A 17,914-nucleotide genomic window follows, 5' to 3' on the forward strand; every position below is an offset into this window, starting at 1 on the left:
ATATCTGTTTTATTTACAGCGTGTTGATGAAACACAGACTGGGCAGCCTCCCTTTTGCATGCATTTTAGTATACGCCGGAATTAACTCGACTAACTAATTTCTTTAACTTTTTGTCATGTCGTTGAGCAATTTCAATTTTACGATTATCTAACCATAAGTTGACATGCAACCAGAACCCATCTATCTGAAAATTGTATTTATCTCTAAATGTTTTAGACAAAAATAATTGAAGGTCATATGCTTCAGCGTTGAGGTTGTCTTTTTTCGTGTAAAGCTCCGCCGTTCTTTCAACTAATATTTGCTGTATCAATATCCGTTTAAGACTAGGCGACTTATTGCACATTTTACTGTTTATAAAACCTTTAACAAATTCCGGGATTACTTTGCAAAATTTACATTGTTTAATAAAAGTGATGGCCATACCTGTTTTGCAGATCTTATGCATAACATCTACATACTTATTAGCTGCTTTCTGGGCCTCAGCTGGCACGAATTTAATAATTTTTAACATTTTTATGCAGCGACAGCAACTGATATTGTTTATATAAGAACATACAGCCCTCAGTTGCAGTTTAACTGAGGGCTGTATATTCTTATATAAACAATATCAGTTGCTGTCACTGCATAAAAACGTTAAAAACTATTATAATCAGTTGCAACAGTTTTTAATGAAACTGAATAGAGAGTATGGAGACGTTATATGTTACTACAAATAACATTATTTAAGTCAAGGGGCGTACCTGAAACGATTTTATGATGCTGAGTTTCTGTAGGAGAAAGGAAAGCAGGAATGAGAAGTGGAACATCCACAATTGATTGCAGACCTCGTCTTTAGGTGGACTAATTTGACTTGACTGCACGCTCCTAAAGGGCGAGAGCTTGTTTCTGATTTGATGCGGATTCATTTAAAAAGAAAATCGCATTGTAGAAGGTACAATTTCTGACAATAAACTGCCAGTGGCGCCAGAGATAACGCGAGTTTTGTAGAATTCGTCGTGGCGCTGAAAGAATTTCAGCAATAGTAGTCTAAACATTTTGAGGAAACAGCAATTCTCCCATCCTGTTTTTGAACTGTTTTGAGACCATTTGCCGTTCCAGTTGAAAGCACCCCTTTGAATGTGCATACAGAACCAATCTATTTGTGCTGCAATTACCGTTTAAAAGACTTTTTTTGCGACAAAACTGTTCAAGACTTCTACATTTTTTTTGTTGGGAAGAGTTTCCAAGTATCCATAAGGAGGCTGCAAACGTGATAATGTGTCGACCAACGTATGAGCATAAAAGGCTTTTTCCAATTATGAAATCAATTGAGTCTCAAAAATTATGAAAGTAACTGAGTGACAAAAATCTGCAAAGTTGTCTCTATCAGTCTGTAAGCAGACAGTTTATACCAGATACCAATTTTATTGTGTTTACAGTGCGCCAAAAATAGTAACATAATATTGAATTTCTTTGTGATCTAATTTGCTATAAAGTATGAAATGAAACCACATGCAGACGTTCAGTGTCCTTTGTGGGACTGCATTTGCCATCCAAATGTGGTATGTTTGCAGTTTTCCCTCTTTCCACAGAGACAACGTGGCGTTACAGTGGGGAAAATGCACAGCCAGGCGACAAACTTTGCACGCGAGCAAGATCACTGCACGCCTGCAGAATTCTTGGCCACTGATGTGCAGATAACAGCGCAAAACAACATACATGACAAAGATTTGACGACACTGTTGGTGCCACGTCGTACACCCAAATCATGGCAGAGTATTTCCTGGAAATTTTGTCATCATAGCTGTTAAGGCATTTATGAAAGTATGCCACGCGTTTGCAGCAAACCAAAACATATCACAAATATCGTGCTGAAAAGACTTTATTTAAACTATCCTAGAATACAAACGTCAGAGAACCATCTCTCACCGACACCGTAAATGGTCATACTATTGAAATTGATTGTTCTGCGTAACTGACCGGTTAGATGTCGGATCCTGTTGCTCGGATGATGATGTCATGTACCTGTAACATATCACATTGTAGACAGTTAGTTCCTCATTGCTCTACACCTTAGAACTATGACGATTGATAAGCATTTAAGTTATATGATAACAAAACAACCAGCATAATTATATTACAGAATCTTTCCCTCGTGTGTGTTATTTACGACTACACATTACGTACCTGAACCAAGCACTCTAGTATCTCAAGTTTAGAGGAATTTAGGAGGCACATGATTCTGTAAATCTCACTCGCTGCTCGAGACGTCATCTCCAGATTATTGTAAATATGATGATTCAGACTTTGCACATCTCATTTAGTCCTTTACATTCAGCAGCGTAATTTAACCATCTGCTATCTGGTAGCTTATTATCACGAGGAATAAAGAAAAGAATTGACACACAGAAACCTAGTCTGACCGCTATTGGCTCATAAGGCTGTGTTTTGTAAGTGGCCAGTATCATGATACAGGGAAAACATTTATTCTAAATTTTGTGCCGCGCTTTAATCATTTTATGCTATATTTCATTCTACAGATATGTGTCACTGTTATCAACAGTTCAGACTCGGTATCTTTTTTCCTCGATACCCCACACTCTGCAGCTGTGTGAGATGATACGTTTATGCTGTCTGGCGAGAATCTGGTTACTACAGCAGTGTGCAAAAACTGATACAGCCAACTGTAGGTGTCACCTCTGAAATTCTTATATTGATGACTGCCAATTTCAGACTGATCTGGCTCTGAGCACTATGGGACTTAACATCAATGGTCATCAGTCCCCTAGAACTTAGAACTACTTAAACCTAACTAACCTAAGGTCATCACACAACACCCAGTCATCACGAGCCAGAGAAAATCCCTGACCCCGCCGGGAAAAACTGATCTGGGGTATCTTCTATAAATGTACAATGTATTGTAATCCTATCTATACAAGAATTCGAATTTTGTTTTACGTTTCTTTCTGAACGAGTTCTCTGCAGATAATGACATGTATAGTCGGTGACAGAATTAGCGAGACCTCTTTCCTCAACGTTGGCCTGAACTGGGCAACCTTGATGACTGTTAACACAGCATAACATGCAAGGAGAGTGCTACGAACATGTTGTCTATAGACGTGAAATCGAAAAAAAACCTCTCCGAACATTGTTTGACTCTTTTAGACAGTGTGGGTGACTATATTGCTACTGATTCATTTATCTCTGATGTTTTATCTTTTGTGTTGAATATACCAATGAAAACACGCACGGTACTAATGCAAATAAATTACAACTGATCACAATACTGTTACTTAAAACTGGTTTTTCCATATAAGAAAGCATCCCAAATTGTCACGAACTACCAGGACAAAACGCGCTTTCGGCTTCGAAATGGTCTGTCTCTACGTTCAGTCCACAGTCTATGAAGTAGCGTTACATGAGGGACTACCACGAGATTGTATAAATGTAGCAGTACGTATATACACCTAACGAAATCCAGCTAACAAACCATTCAGTGCTGCTGGTAGTGCCTCTTTAACATAAGAGGTAAAAATCTTGGCTCCGGCGAGATTAGAACCGATAACTAATGCACTCTTCCGCTTGAAAGGCGAACACTTTGCCGCTAAACTAACAGACAACTGCATCAATCTTCCTTCTCTTGCTGTCTCAACAACGGCCAAGAGAATTCTCAAGTTAAATGGCAAGGTAAGGTGCACTTTCTGCTATTGTAAATATTACGGCACTTGTTGTCAGATCTGATTCAGTGGACAACGCTAATTGTAATTTCATTTCGAGAATATTGGCAACGCAGAGCCTTTCCAGATAATCATTGTGCACATCAACGTATCTCCTGAGACAATTGTTCATCGGTTCTTGCTTAGCTTAAAAAGTTGAGGGTCACGTTAATAAGGTTAATGCAGAAGAACAAATAGATATGGAGAGTAAACACCTCACTCTTTACATCACCGTCGAATAACTTGAAAAAGTTAAGCTTTGGTGAGGCAACGGATCTAAATGAAATGAGTTTGATGAAATAAGTTAAACATTTCGTGTTTTTGAAACGAAACCTAAATTATGTCATCCGTAAGTATTTCCGTTCTGATACCCTTTCTACACAGCAAAGAAACAGCAAATACGTGTAGCTGAAGAGCTTTTCGAATCGTTTTAAACGCTTTGATTACTCGAGGTCCGCTGCCTGATCCTGCCATCATCCCCGTCCCGGTGCGGTCCCCAACTAGCATCCTAAAATTTCTTCACAAAACTCAGCAATGATATAATTTCAGAAAGAGAAGAAAAAAGTCCAAAAATTGCAGGAAATGAACATATCAGTTTCCATTGAGTCAGTATGATTATTCTTACTTTGTTGTTGTTGTTGTGGTCTTCATTCCTGAGACTGGTTTGATGCAACTCTCCATGCTACTCTATCCTGTGCAAGCTTCTTCATCTCCCAGTACCTACTGCAACCTACATCCTTCTGAATCTGCTTAGTGTATTCATCTCTTGGTCTCCCTCTACGACTTTTACCCTCCACGCTGCCCTCCAATACTAAATTGGTGATCCCTTGATGCCTCAGAACATGTCCTACCAACCGATCTCTTCTTCTAATCAAGTTGTGCCACAAATTTCTCTTCTCCCCAATTCTAGTCAATACCTCCTCATTAGTTACGTGATCTACCCATCTAATATTCAGCATTCTTCTGTAGCACCACATTTCGAAAACTTCTATTCTCTTCTTGTCCAAACTATTTATCGTCCATGTTTCACTTCCATACATGGCTACACTCTATACAAATACTTCCAGAAACGACTTCCTAACACTTAAATCTATACTCGATGTTAACAAATTTCTCTTCTTCAGAAACGCTTTCCTTGCCATTGCCATTCTACATTTTATATCCTCTCTACTTCGACCATCATCAGTTATTTTACTCCCCAAATAGCAAAACTACTTTACTACTTTAAGTGTCTCATTTCCTAATCTAATTCCCTCGTCGTCACCTGATTTAATTCGACTACATTCCATTATCCTCGTTTTGCTTTTGTTGATGTTCATCTTATATCCTCCATTCAAGACACTGTCCATTCCATTCAACTGCTCTTCCAGGTCCTTTGCTGTTTCTGACAGAATTACAATGTCATCTCCGAACCTTTTTATTTCTTCTCCATGGATTTTAATACCTACTCCGAATTTTTCTTTTGTTTCCCTTGCTGCTTGCTGAATATATAGATTGAATAACATCGGGGATAGGCTACAACCCTATCTCACTCCCTTCCCAACCACTGCTTCCCTTTCATGTCCCTCGACTCTTATAACCACCTAACTTTCTTACTTTAAGAAACGTAATTACATCACTGTAGTCCAGAGGGATGGTGGTTAATTTCGACTGTGTATTAGTTTTCCAAGACTGACTTTTGGGGTCTGTAGGGACTCGCCGATCTACATTTCTGGTGGAGAAATATTGCAAGACCTTCATGTTCTATGTGAGGACGTGGAGTTTCCTGACATATCTTACAAGTAGGAGCCACAATAGGTCGCTCTCTGACACAGTCGAAACTTCGCTTGATGAAAGTAGGAGGAAAATAAATGGACACTTATTTTGTGTTAGAGACGTAAGATCAGTAGTTTAGGAGAAAGTGGGAGTCAGAGTTTTAACGCTACTGCATGTTGTTAAAGTAAGCGCGTAGCTAACAGCACAAGTTGGAATTAAATCCAGTCTCAAGATATTATTTTTTTCCTTTTGGTGTCACTAAAGTATGTGAGATCAGTGACGTTAATGCTTTTGCGTCATCGTAAAATATAATGAAATTATTTACAAAATAAGTAAGCATTTTAAATATTGTTAAAATTAGATTTTATCGTCTCATATCTTATACATCCTTACGACTCGCCAGGTTAAGCGAGAGCGCTAATGCGCCGCTTCCTGGACTCGGGTAGGCACTAGGTGAATATCGGGCTGGTCCCCACATCCCGCCTCAGTTACTAGACTCGCAGACATTTGTAACACTTTCGCTCTATTTCATGATCAGTTTTTGCTTTGATTTTTACTTTTGTACTGAAAGAGAACCCGTGTATTCCCTAGGGTGATGTCTATCATAAAAATGTTCAAAGCATAAGAAGTGGAAGTACTACCAGCAGTGTGCGAAGCCACATATGGCGCAGTCACGTTCTTTAATGTAATTAAAATTTAGAAAAGCAACTTCGTTACCGTTGTAAATATCTCGCGATATGGCGATCATTTCGCGGAAAATCAAGCATATCAAAACATTTTCTTGAAAGCTGGAGCCTGCATTTTATTACGGATGCAGCTGTATATTTTATTAATTTCATAGCTTATACTTGTGATTTTCATTTATTGTGCTATGACAATAGGGGTACTTTTATAAAGAACGAATTTAAATTTTAACATGTCAGTAAAAGTATACATAGTAGAGTTAACAGAACAGCGTACACTCTGACGGCATTACTTTGACATTACATTGATAATCCGATTTGATCAACAACCAGCCTGTCTTCTAAGGAGGGATGGCTCTGCGTATCCGACGGTTCAATAATGTACAGAAACGGCTCAATTTTTAGGGATCCGTACCTCAATTGGTAAAAACGGAATCCTAACAGTATCACTTTGTTGTTGGTCAGTTCGTCCCGCCTCTGTCGGACTGTTAACACAAGATAACAAGTTGACATTATTGTGAGGTACTAAGGTCTGTGGCACCTAGGCGATGGAAATTATTTAAGCTTCTAAGCCTCCCTCCTCGATTCAAATTCTCACTGCTGCCTCAGTCTACTTTAAATTACCCTTACGTATGAACAGAATTACCGAGGCTCTCCATGTTGTGGAATAGCACCTCAGCATCGAACTTAAATTGGGGACCTCCCCTGAAACCCAGGAGCAGGTACTTATACAAATGAAATGACCCAGTTTCAGTGACTTTACTGGTCTCGTACAGATACGTCATTTCATCTGTATAAGTACCTGCTCCTGGTTTCAGGGGAGGTCCCCAATTTAAGTTCGATGCTGAGGTGCTACTGTAGAACAAGGAGAGCCTCGATAATTCTGTTCGTGTGTAAAGGGTAATTTAAGGTAGACTGGGGCGGCAGTGAGAATTTGGATTGCGTAGGGAGGCATGCCAGGGTAAGCTGTGTAGTGGTGCGAACTGCTGTGCCAAAGTGGCTTAGTGGCTAACGCACCTGCCTAGTAAACAAGAGACTGGGGTTTCATTCCTAGACATAGTACAAATTTTCACATAAAATTTTATCTTTACAAGACCAGTAAAGACCTGAAACTGTGGCATTTTATTTGCTTGATGTCGGACGACCCACCGTTGGAACACAATACAGCAGCGATTCTGCTTGGCATGGGATCGACAAGTCCTCAGTAGGTTTCCGGAGGTATATGGCACCAGATGTGTACGCACAAGTAACGATGTGCAGTAAATTATGGGCCTGTGGTGAGCTGGTGTACGCTGGCGCCCGCACACCAAGCGACTTAGAGGTTAAGAGAGTATCGATAGAGGTCAAAGACAAGACTCGCTGGAAACGCGCCGCCAACGCCCTCTCAGCTGCCAGTATATAGGATCGCCACCGCGAACCGGAGGGCCAGTTAGCTAGCCAGTTCGTTCGAGTTTAGCCACTTACTCACAGTTAGAGCGTAGCATGTCAGTTGGTTCGCGTCTGTTCAAATGGTTCAAATGGCTCTGAGCACTATGGGCATTAACATCTGAGGTCATCAGTCCCCTAGAACTTAGAACTACTTAAACCTAACCTAAGGACATCACACACATCCATGCCCGAGGCAGGATTCAAACATGCGACCGTAACGGTCGTATGGTTCCAGACTGAAGCGCCTAGAGCCACTCGGCCACCCTGGCCGGCGTTCGCGTCCGTACGCCATGGAGTTCCAGCGTTTCACCGTGACCGAGCTGCAGACTTAGCCTCTAGCACAGAAACAGGCAGCACATAGCAATCTTATAGTGAATATAGAATTGGGGCTACGTGAACTATGCAGAAGAGAGCTTGTACCACAGCACATGGAAACTTAAGTGGCTCTTTGTTTATAAATAAAGAACCCAGTTACTTATTGCGTGCAGTTTGTGTTACAGAACGAGGATACCGGCCACCAACCAACATCCTCTCTTGCTTCCGATGGTACAGCTCTACAGAGACAATGAGACGACATACAAGCGGTTAAAGAAAATACAACAGGTAGTTTGTGATCGTGATGCAGGCCCTCGAGAGCTTCTCTGCCTCTGTTATATATTTCAACTGCATCATGTGTTCGCTCAGCCACAGGCTCTCGACGGACAGCGATCGTAATGTTTCGGCTCACAAGTAAGTATATACCAAGGAAAACAACGGGGGCAGAACAGAACCCTGTGGCACGCTAACTGTGTAGATCACAGTGCACCGATCAGCTATTTAGCCGATTTAGAGCTTATTTTTGGCGTACACCTTGATTTCAGGGTGATGTTGTAAGCATTCAAAATAAGCGCGGTTCGAGTCTAATTTCATTTGATTCGCAATTAACTTTATGTTAGAGACTATGTCAAGTTTCTATCCTTCAAACTGATTGTACAGGAGAGGGACTCACCTGCACGCGAGGGTGCTGTGACAGCATGAAGACGACTGCCTCTGCAATGTCTTCCGGCTCCAGGAAAAGGCCCTCCCAAAAGTCGTCCGGCAGGCCGGTCAGCTGCTTAAAGATCTCCGTCCTCACCACTCCCGGACAGATCTGCTGTTGGATAAATATAGCAGCGTGAATAACTACAAGTAAAGGGAGCAATACATGGAAAACAAGTGGCATGAGCCAAGTTTTGGATGACAGATAACGTTAAGTAACGTGCTTCTGTGCTTCGTTTTGTTAAATTTACGACGATTTTGAAGACAGAAATTTATTTTCCAACTACAGTCTTGCTATAGCGTAATATTTTTACGAAACTGCAACGCAAAGTAGTCGTTGAGTAACTTAAGAAAGTACTGCTTACCAGTTTACACCAAGAAGGCCTTTTTGCTAACTTTTACCTTATCGTACTACGGTGGTTTCAAGGTGAGGACTTCTCCTGAGTTAGTGTTCAGTTATCTTTCAAAATGATCTGTGGAACATCGAATTGCAGGGCGCCCAGAAAGAACCTTTACGTGTGAAACTATTTCATTGTAAGTTTAATAGCATTTATTTCTCCAAAATGTCAGTATGTGCACCACCATTATTCCTGTTCTATGTCATCCTACTCCTTCTCGTTAGCAGCTGCTGTCTCTTTGAACACACTTACCCGCAACGCATAAATATTCCTGTTCCGCTTTTTACTGATAAAATGATTTGATGATCCCCCACAGAACGTTTGGTTGAGTCTTGAGGTCCAGCTTTCGAGGCGCCTAACGTAAGGACTTCGTAGGTCAGACCCGTGTCCTATCCATTGGCCAGAAAACAGTGCAGCGAGCCATTCCTGAACAGCAATTGCAACGTTGCGGATTCCCCTGGTGTCGGTGAATAACCTTGGTGTTGATGCCCAAATTCTATAGCCTTGAAGAAAGCCAGTCACGGAACATCTTCAAGTAAGTATCATAGATCACGGTATCGTCAAACAAGTACGGATCAAAGATTTCAGTCCTCCCTGCCCAAAGTAATACATGCGCTCCGCATGTCTTACTTTGGGCGGGGTGGGTTTTTCTTTGAAGATGTTTCTATCCCGCATACTCCAGTAAATAAAACGTTCATCAGAGAAAAGACTACACGTCCGAGCGGGAATGTTCGGGACAGCCTCCAACCAGATCCTGTACGACAAGTTCCGACATAGTTGTGAATCGAACAGTGATCCAAAAAGTGTAGAATAAATCTTTACTTCCAACTGTGATAACAACATGTTAGGTCCTAAGACTACCGGTTTCGATCGGTAATGACCATCTTCAGATGTGCAGCCACTGGTCGCCAAGAATATACAGCGTCTGCATTAGCTCTGGAACCTTATTAACGCCGCCACCGACGTTTACACGCCATTTCTTATCGCGCTATGTTCTGCTCCACAGCTCGGAAATGCTACGCTGCGGTTTCGTCTCTTGGACTGGTGTACCTGCTGCTCGATGTCGACTTGGCCACACACTGGATTTAGAATCTTGCTGCCACACTGGAACTTGGACTTCTTCACTAGGTTTATTAGTCAAAGGACTTGTGATTTCCGCCGGAATTGCACATTCCACTTGAACCTCCTGGACATTGGTATAACCACCATCGACTTATACTATTTTCATAAAGTGTTCGCCTGCCACTTGGTGCTGCTTGGTGACAGAATTATTTGTATCAGTTTTGTGTTAGTAAACTGTAGAACATTTGTTGTTTTATTCCTGGTTATAACACAATAAAAATCGCGACGAGCCAGCAACCATCTATACTGGAAGCTCTTCTCACGCAACTTATTCAGCAGCTGGTCGAGAACCAGAACCAGAAGCCTCCAATCACTTCCTAAAGGTTTCCTGCAGACGCAAGTAACACAGCAGGTGCCAGCTTTTCCTTCGTTTGATGAGGCATTGGAGGATTGGGAAGCCTATGAATCAAGATTACTGGAGCATTTCCACACATGCTAGATAACTGATACCAGCCTCATGAAATCTTTGTTTTTTGTCTTCGTCAAAACCTGAGATTTATGGGCTACTTATCTAAGCCTTCGGAGTTCACTTTTCAAATAATCGCTCGTTGCTCACTAAGTCTTACCAGCGGCATATCCTTGTTATTTCATCCCGTGTAGTCTTTTACCAATGCAAGAAACAGCCAAACCAGACTCATGGAGAATGAGCAGCGGAGTTGCAAGACTTAGGGCGAAAATGTCCTCTTGTTACGCCTAAAAATAAGGAGCCGTATGGAGAAGAAATGATCAGGGACATGATGATCCGGATACTCCAGACAGGGATTTTCAGGATGAGGCAGTCCAACTCAAGACTCATCATTAGACAAAGATTCGTAGATAGCACAAAGCTTCGAAGTGACCTGAGCGGCAGGCAAGAAACTTCAGTCGTTTATCGACGCAGCAGCCGTTAATGTAAATACATCGGAGCCAGCAGCCAGTAGCGATTTGGACGCAGCAACAGTACAGGCGGGGCGCCGTACCATTAACCAATAACGTCCCGCTCGAGCCGGTCGAAACCGATCTTGGGTACCGAAAATTTCGCCTTCATGTCCGGATTGTTTTCAAACACATAAAAGCGAGTACTTCCGACGGTCAAATAGCTTCTGTGTGTCACAAGTCCCGACAGGCAAGACAACCTCCTGCAAACAGAAGGATGTTAATCTGGTAGCCACTATAGACCATCAACTGACCTCCTGCAAGCTTTTCACAGAAGTACAAATTGCAGAGAAACCCTGAGCATCCTGAATTACGCTACCTGTTTGATACTTGGAGCTACTTCGTTGCAAGAAACAAAGAGACGTCTAATGACGTACGATAATCATACCATTCCAGTACGTAGTCGCACTGCCAGAAACATATTGTAATTTCACTCGCCTTCTTAGTAGTTAACAGTGACTCCATTCGGATTACCTTTTCAGAAATTTGGATTTTCGATAGACGACTCTGTGAATTCAGTTTCCGAAGGCGTTCCGTACTCGGACCTAGAGGCATTTTGCCTGTATTATGAGGACATGTTCACCCCGGAACTCGGCATCGCAAAGGATTTTGAGGCACACATCGCAGTCAGACGCAATGCATGGCCTCGGTACTTCCAAGCCCGCCCCGTTCAAAAAAAAAAAAAAAATGCGTGTGAAATCTTATGGGACTTAACTGCCAAGATCATCAGTCCATAAGCTTACACACTACTTAACCTAAATTACCCTAAAGACAAACACACACACCCACGCCCGAGGGAGGACTCGAACCTCCGCCGGGACCAACCGCACAGTCCATGACTGCAGCACCCTAGACCGCTCGGCTAATCCCGCGCGGCCCTGTTCCATTATCTCTCAGGTACCAAGTACGAGTTGGATCGCCTAACTGCAATTGAAATTATAGAACGTTTTCCTTCTAGTCAACTGACAACACCATTAGTCATAGTGCGAAAGCCACCAGAGAAGGTCCGCCTGTGCGGAGGTTTTAAAGTAGCCGTCAATGCCGAGAAATTGAGACATGCCCTATTCCGAAGCAGGAAAAATCACTGTCCAGATTAAAAGGTGGAAACTTCTTCTCTAAAACAGACCTAGCGGATGCATACTACCATCTTTCCTTTGATGCAACAGTTTCTTGCATTTAACACGCCGCATGGGTTACATCGTTTGAAACGCCTACCATTTGGTATTACAAGTGCTACCGCCATTTTGCAACGGTATTGGGAACGATCAGTACTCAAAGTGGATGGTCACATTAACTATCTAGACGACATCATTGTAATGGAGAACCGCAGAGGAACGCGTTCTCAATCCGAGATCTTTATACAGCGTCTTAAGGGAGGCTGGCCTAAAATGCAGGAAAGACAAATGTTGTTTCTTCCAAACTGGGACTGGGTACCTCGGCCACATCATTTCCAGCTCTGGCATCCGTCCACTGGATAAACATGTCGAAGTCCTAACCAAATTCTCCAGATCAACAACGCTTAAGTAACTCTGGTGCTTCTGGGAAGATGTCGAAAGTACTTACTCGCAGCAGCAACATAATACGCCCCTTTGTCTCTGTTATGCAAAAGAGTGGTGCCTTTCCAGTGTACACCAACTTGAGAGCGCGCCTTCCACTGATTTAAATCCTTATATGGATATGGTGTCCGTTCTTTCGGACATGTCCGAAAGACCAGACACCATATCCATATAAATGCATAGTTCTGGCAATACCTGCCATGACCTTCTTCTTCTGTGCGGATGCACACATATTCCCCGAACTCTTACGGGACTTGGTAAGAATGTCTTCCACGAGTAATGTGCGTGTCGGGTAGGGACACTACGAATTTAGTGTGTGGACATATAAGGTGAGAATGTGCATTTCGCGGGAGGAGTGCGCGAGATAGTCCCTGCAGTCGCGCCATCCTCTGTGCCCTCGGCGGCTCAGGTGGATAGAGCGTCTGCCATGTAAGCAGGAGATCCCGGGTTCGAGTCTTGGTCGGGGCACACATTTTCACCTATCCCCGTTGATATATATCAACACCCATAAGCAGCTGAAGGTATTAATAAAATTCTAATTTTGATTGAAATCCTAGTTGTCGACGGTCCCGTGTCTCGCACGTTTTGATCCAACAAGGCAGATAGTTGTTGTAACAGACGCGTCTGGTTCAAGCTTTGGAGCGGTCCTGGCACACAAGGAGGGGCATGGCTCTGAGCGCCGTGTGGCCTATGCATCGAAAACGTTGACTGACACACAACGCAGGGGCTCCCAAGTAGAACAAGAAGCGCTCGTCACCGTCTTCACGTTATAGAAATTCCTTGGTTTTGTGTACGCCGCAAAGTTTCACCTTGTCTCGGATCGTAAACCTCTCACCTCGCTACTCAGTGCAGCACCAGACAGGACTGCTCACCGCCTGCAGCGCTGCGCTTTACTTTTGGCGTGCGACCAGTACGAGATTCACCTCCGCGACACGACTGAGCATGCCAACGCTGATGCCCTCTCGCGCTTTCCATGGGAACCCGATCTGGAGTTCGATAATGAAGAAATTCTGTTCGTGGAGATATGTTCCCTCTGTGTAAATAACTGAAGGCAATTTCTTTATTGCCATACGCGTTTCGCTTCTTTTATTTGTGAAGCATCTACAGTGGCCTGTGCTACATGTTTCTTTTTGTACATACAATAAGCGTATTATGTGGTAGATACAATGTGTTGCTGTGCTACATTTTTTTCGTGTTTTTCTATTGCCTTTCAGGTTAGAGTCAACTATGTTTTATTTTTTCGTGTTTTACTCTTGCTTTTTAGGTTAGAATCAGGTTTTGTAGTACAAAATTCCGTAATGTGAAATTAGCGTTGGGTGTTGCTTACGATGTACAGCGCTTTTAACTCATGCGTGAGGTCCTGGAGGTGTACTCATTAGTTTCCATGCTCCAGCTGGCCGATTTCTGGCGTTCTTTCACTCATAAATGTGAGTGCCTTCGATTACTTGCAAACACGGAACATACCTCCACGAATTTAAACCAACTAAGGAAAGACGGAAAACAGAAAAAAATGACGAAGAAATTCTGTGTTTTCACATAGACAAAGAAACATAAGCACTCACAGATTTATTTCCCATTACCAGCTCCCTGTAGCAGAGTCAACCGGCAACGACGAGGTACACTAAAAACTGTGGTATCGATAGCTACGATGCCACAACGTAGGTCTGCTCTGCTAGGTTGGCGCTAGGAGAGACACAGACGACAGCGCCCTCTAGCCGGTGCTGTCGAGGTCTACGAGCTCCGCGACTGTTTCAGCCCATTTCATCAGGTGCAGACAACCGGGACACTTCGCTTCAAATTCGCACCACCTTGCAAGTTATGTAATATGTTTGCATATGTTTATCCACTAGTAAAGGTGCTTTAAATGCATTGGCAATACCGACGTAATTTCCGTTTTCCTGTTCCTGCCCACGCGCCGCCTCCCAGGCGGGATACAAGAGAAACTACGCATACTTGATGGATGTCACGAAGGACAACCTGCCAGGACGTCCGTGGCACTCCGTCAGTTCTTTAATGCCTGCCATCAGCTGATGTTGATCGACAGACTAATTCAACTCGTTTCCGACGAGGGACACCCACGAGTATTCACTCTCATTCTCTTCGTCAGAACATCCTGCAACTACTGGACCAAGGTCACTGGGGAATATCCTGAACTTAACTTCTGGCTAGCAGGTTCACTTACTGCCCAGACTTAAACCAGCAGATTCAATGACTCACCCGAATATGTCCATCCTACCAAAGCCAGTAGGCATCCCCACGACATTCATGTTCTTCTTGGCCACCACGTGCCCGTCTTTGGGAATGGGTGCACATTAATGTTGCTGTTCCAGTGTTGAACGCCATGTTGTTCATAGTGGTTGACGTTTACTTCAAATTTCTGCACATGGTCCGATGTAATGCCACGTCAACCACCAACACCATCGCAGCTTTAGCAAAAAATTTTGCGATTGAAGGTCTGCAGGAAGTGCTCGTAACTGACAGTTCCTTAGCGAGGAGTTACGTGTTTCCTGTTGTAACAACAACGACTCTGTAATATTGTACATATAAGTAATTCTTCCCATCTGATTCTGTTCTGATTTAAATTTTTTTTTGTTTCATGCCATTGTGTTAAGCAACTGTAAACAAGTTTCAATGTGAATATTAATGTTTATGTCAAATGCCAAGTAATATTGTAATAGAATTGAAATGTATCATGTTGAGACTGTTGTAAGATTTTTAAAATTGTAACTGTGCGTCTGATCCATACGTAGGCAATGTGTTAGGATATCTAGAATGCAAAACCTCGGGTGAATACCCTGTCTATAAGGGAGCGGTAAAAGGTGGATGGCAGGCGAGCGCGGGAAAATGCGCACGGGCACTGCACGGCACAACGGGCTCAGTAATTGTTGGAGTTTGGCATTGGTTTGAGCAACATCTTCTGGAGCGAGGAGGCTCTCCTGGAAGACATAGCTTCATTGAGCCTCGGGTATGCTGTTCCAACGCCCACACAGCATGGCGAAATTCCATAGGCACTAAATGGAAAAGTATTGCGACGCTAAGAGGAATTAAAGTGCCGATACATCAAGAGCCATAGCTGTGGTTGTATGTGTGCTCTGTGCCTCGCCATCTCGCCGTCCGCCAACCGCCGCATCGACACTAGCAGGTTGAAACTTTTAGTACTGTATTCGTGTTGATCAGAGAGTGAACTGTGTTTGTCTGGTGCAATAATAACCTAAATTTTACCAGAACTTTCCTATCATTTAATTATCCTTACAACTAACATAGACAGGGTCCTTTCCAAATGTTGTGCAATCCGAGTGTCCCGAAATGAAAATTAAAATTTGTGTTAATAATAATTATTTGAGGAACTAGCTATGTTAGAATGGTGTTTAAAGAAATGTTTTGTTAATGAACCAGTAAATGAATAACGAAGGTCTAACGAAGTTGAAAGATAACTTTAGTATTGATATAGTAATGAAGTTAATTATTTCGAGACAGATTTAAAGGCATTTAAATGAGCAGTAAGTAAGATGAAAAGAGTAGTAAATTATATACTGGAAATCTTGAACGCATAATAAAGTCAGTAATCAATTTTTTAAATACAGCGATCATAACAGTTTCAGAGTCCCCCCTCATTCATTTGAATTCTGAAGTGTTCTAAATTGGTTTGACCAGCAAAAGTGAAAATATAAAAGTCAAAATTTGTCAATGTTTTATGTTTATCAAAATTGACATTTTGTGTGTGACACGAAAGTGCAATTTCTAGGGTAACCTATGCCCGATTTTAATCAGATTAATACACAGTATAAAGTTTTGTAGTACACATTGTAGTGTAGTGTTATGTATTCATCCATATCAGTACAGAACGTGAAACTATCAGTTCAATAGCTTTTCTGGTTCTAAAATTCGACTATATTATGCAGTCCAGAATGAGATTTTCACTCTGCAGCGGAGTGTGCGCTGATATGAAACTTCCTGGCAGATTAAAACTATGTGCCCGACCGAGACTCGAACTCGGGACCTTCGCCTTTCGCGGGCAAGTGCTCTACCAACTGAGCTACCGAAGCACAACTCACGCCCGGTACTCACAGCTGTACTTCCGGCAGTACCTCGTCTCCTACCTTCCGAACCTTACAGAAGCTCTCCTGCGAACCTTGCAGAACTAGCACTCCTTTTATATTATGCAGTGTTACAACTCGTTGTTTTGCATGAATATATACTAACTTGTATAGGGAAGAAACTCAGTTAATGCCTAATTAGGCTGGCGACCGTATTATTAGCTCATTGGTAGCATCTTCTGGGTTGCTTTTGATCCATCCTGACGTGTAATTGCATTTCGAACTTACTTGACGGATCATTGTTATTACAGAGTGGATGTAAGTCGGATTTGCCACCATTCAGGTACACGCGGTCGATAACTATACGAAAATCCTTTCTCATAAGGTGAATCCCGCTCACTTACCATAGCACAGGCTTTAACGAGTACTGTGTCAGGGATTACACTGTGCCCAGCATGGCTTTCAGCACGTCAGAACGTCACCCTTCCATCAGCAGGCTAAATGGAGAAACCGAGAGGATTGTCCGCACGTTCAAAACACAGACGAAGAAATACCTGCAGGATCACTCCACTGATGCCTCACTAACTTCTTTTATCAGCTGTTACAGATCCACACCTATCGGAGACGAAAGTCCAGCGGAACTTCTGTACGGACGGCAGCCCCTGGTCCTCCTTGAGCTCAACCGCTGCCCACTTCCAAGTTCCACGCCGGGGCTATAGTGTGGCCGAAAGCATATGGGCGGCAAGCAGCATGGATTCCAGGAACCATTGTCCAGCCGTGGGGCCGGAAAGTCTTCGGGGTGCAGCTTCCGGATTGGGAAGTTTTCCGACAAGCCAGTTGCTCCTCACCAGGCAAAGGGGCAAAGGGGCAAAGGGGCGGGCAAAGGGGCAAAGGGGCGCTCCATTACGTTGGGCCGAGAAACCCATCGTTGGCCGCATTTCTCCATGCGCGGCCACCTGTTAGCATCACAGGCCGCGTTCACGCGCGCGCGCTCCAATCCACAGCTATTCGCCACCCAGACCACACAGCGATTGGCCTCCCAGAATATACAGCGACCCCAGCCACCGGTTTCATTAACTATGGAGCCTTATTTGACGCTGCCACCGAGTCTACAAGCCACTTCTCATCGTGCTATGTTCCACTGCATAGCTCGGAAGTGCTACTCTTGCAGTGTACTGCTTCGTCTCGTGGACTGTTTACCTACTGCTCAATGGCGACTTGGCTGCGCTATGGACTTAGAATCTGTGTGCCATGCTGCACCCTGGACTTCACCGATTACTGCCTTGGTATGTCAACGGACTTGTGGT

General features: G+C 43.1%; 1 protein-coding gene across 1 annotated transcript in view; it reads right to left on the minus strand.

Annotated features, from left to right (window-relative positions):
* Positions 1-1,875: 1,875 nt before the first annotated feature.
* The window catches only part of LOC124777924 (dehydrogenase/reductase SDR family member 11-like), a 70,026-nt gene continuing 53,987 nt past the window's right edge, over positions 1,876-17,914 (minus strand). The window contains exons 5-6 of the mRNA XM_047253476.1: positions 8,551-8,694; positions 1,876-2,005 (exon numbers count right to left, since the gene is read on the minus strand). Coding sequence (XP_047109432.1) covers positions 1,964-2,005; positions 8,551-8,694 — 186 coding nt within the window. The 3' untranslated portion in view covers positions 1,876-1,963. The remainder of the gene's footprint in view (positions 2,006-8,550; positions 8,695-17,914) is intronic.

Source organism: Schistocerca piceifrons, chromosome 2, assembly GCF_021461385.2.
Source record: "Schistocerca piceifrons isolate TAMUIC-IGC-003096 chromosome 2, iqSchPice1.1, whole genome shotgun sequence".
Classification (NCBI taxonomy): Eukaryota; Metazoa; Arthropoda; class Insecta; order Orthoptera; family Acrididae; genus Schistocerca; species Schistocerca piceifrons.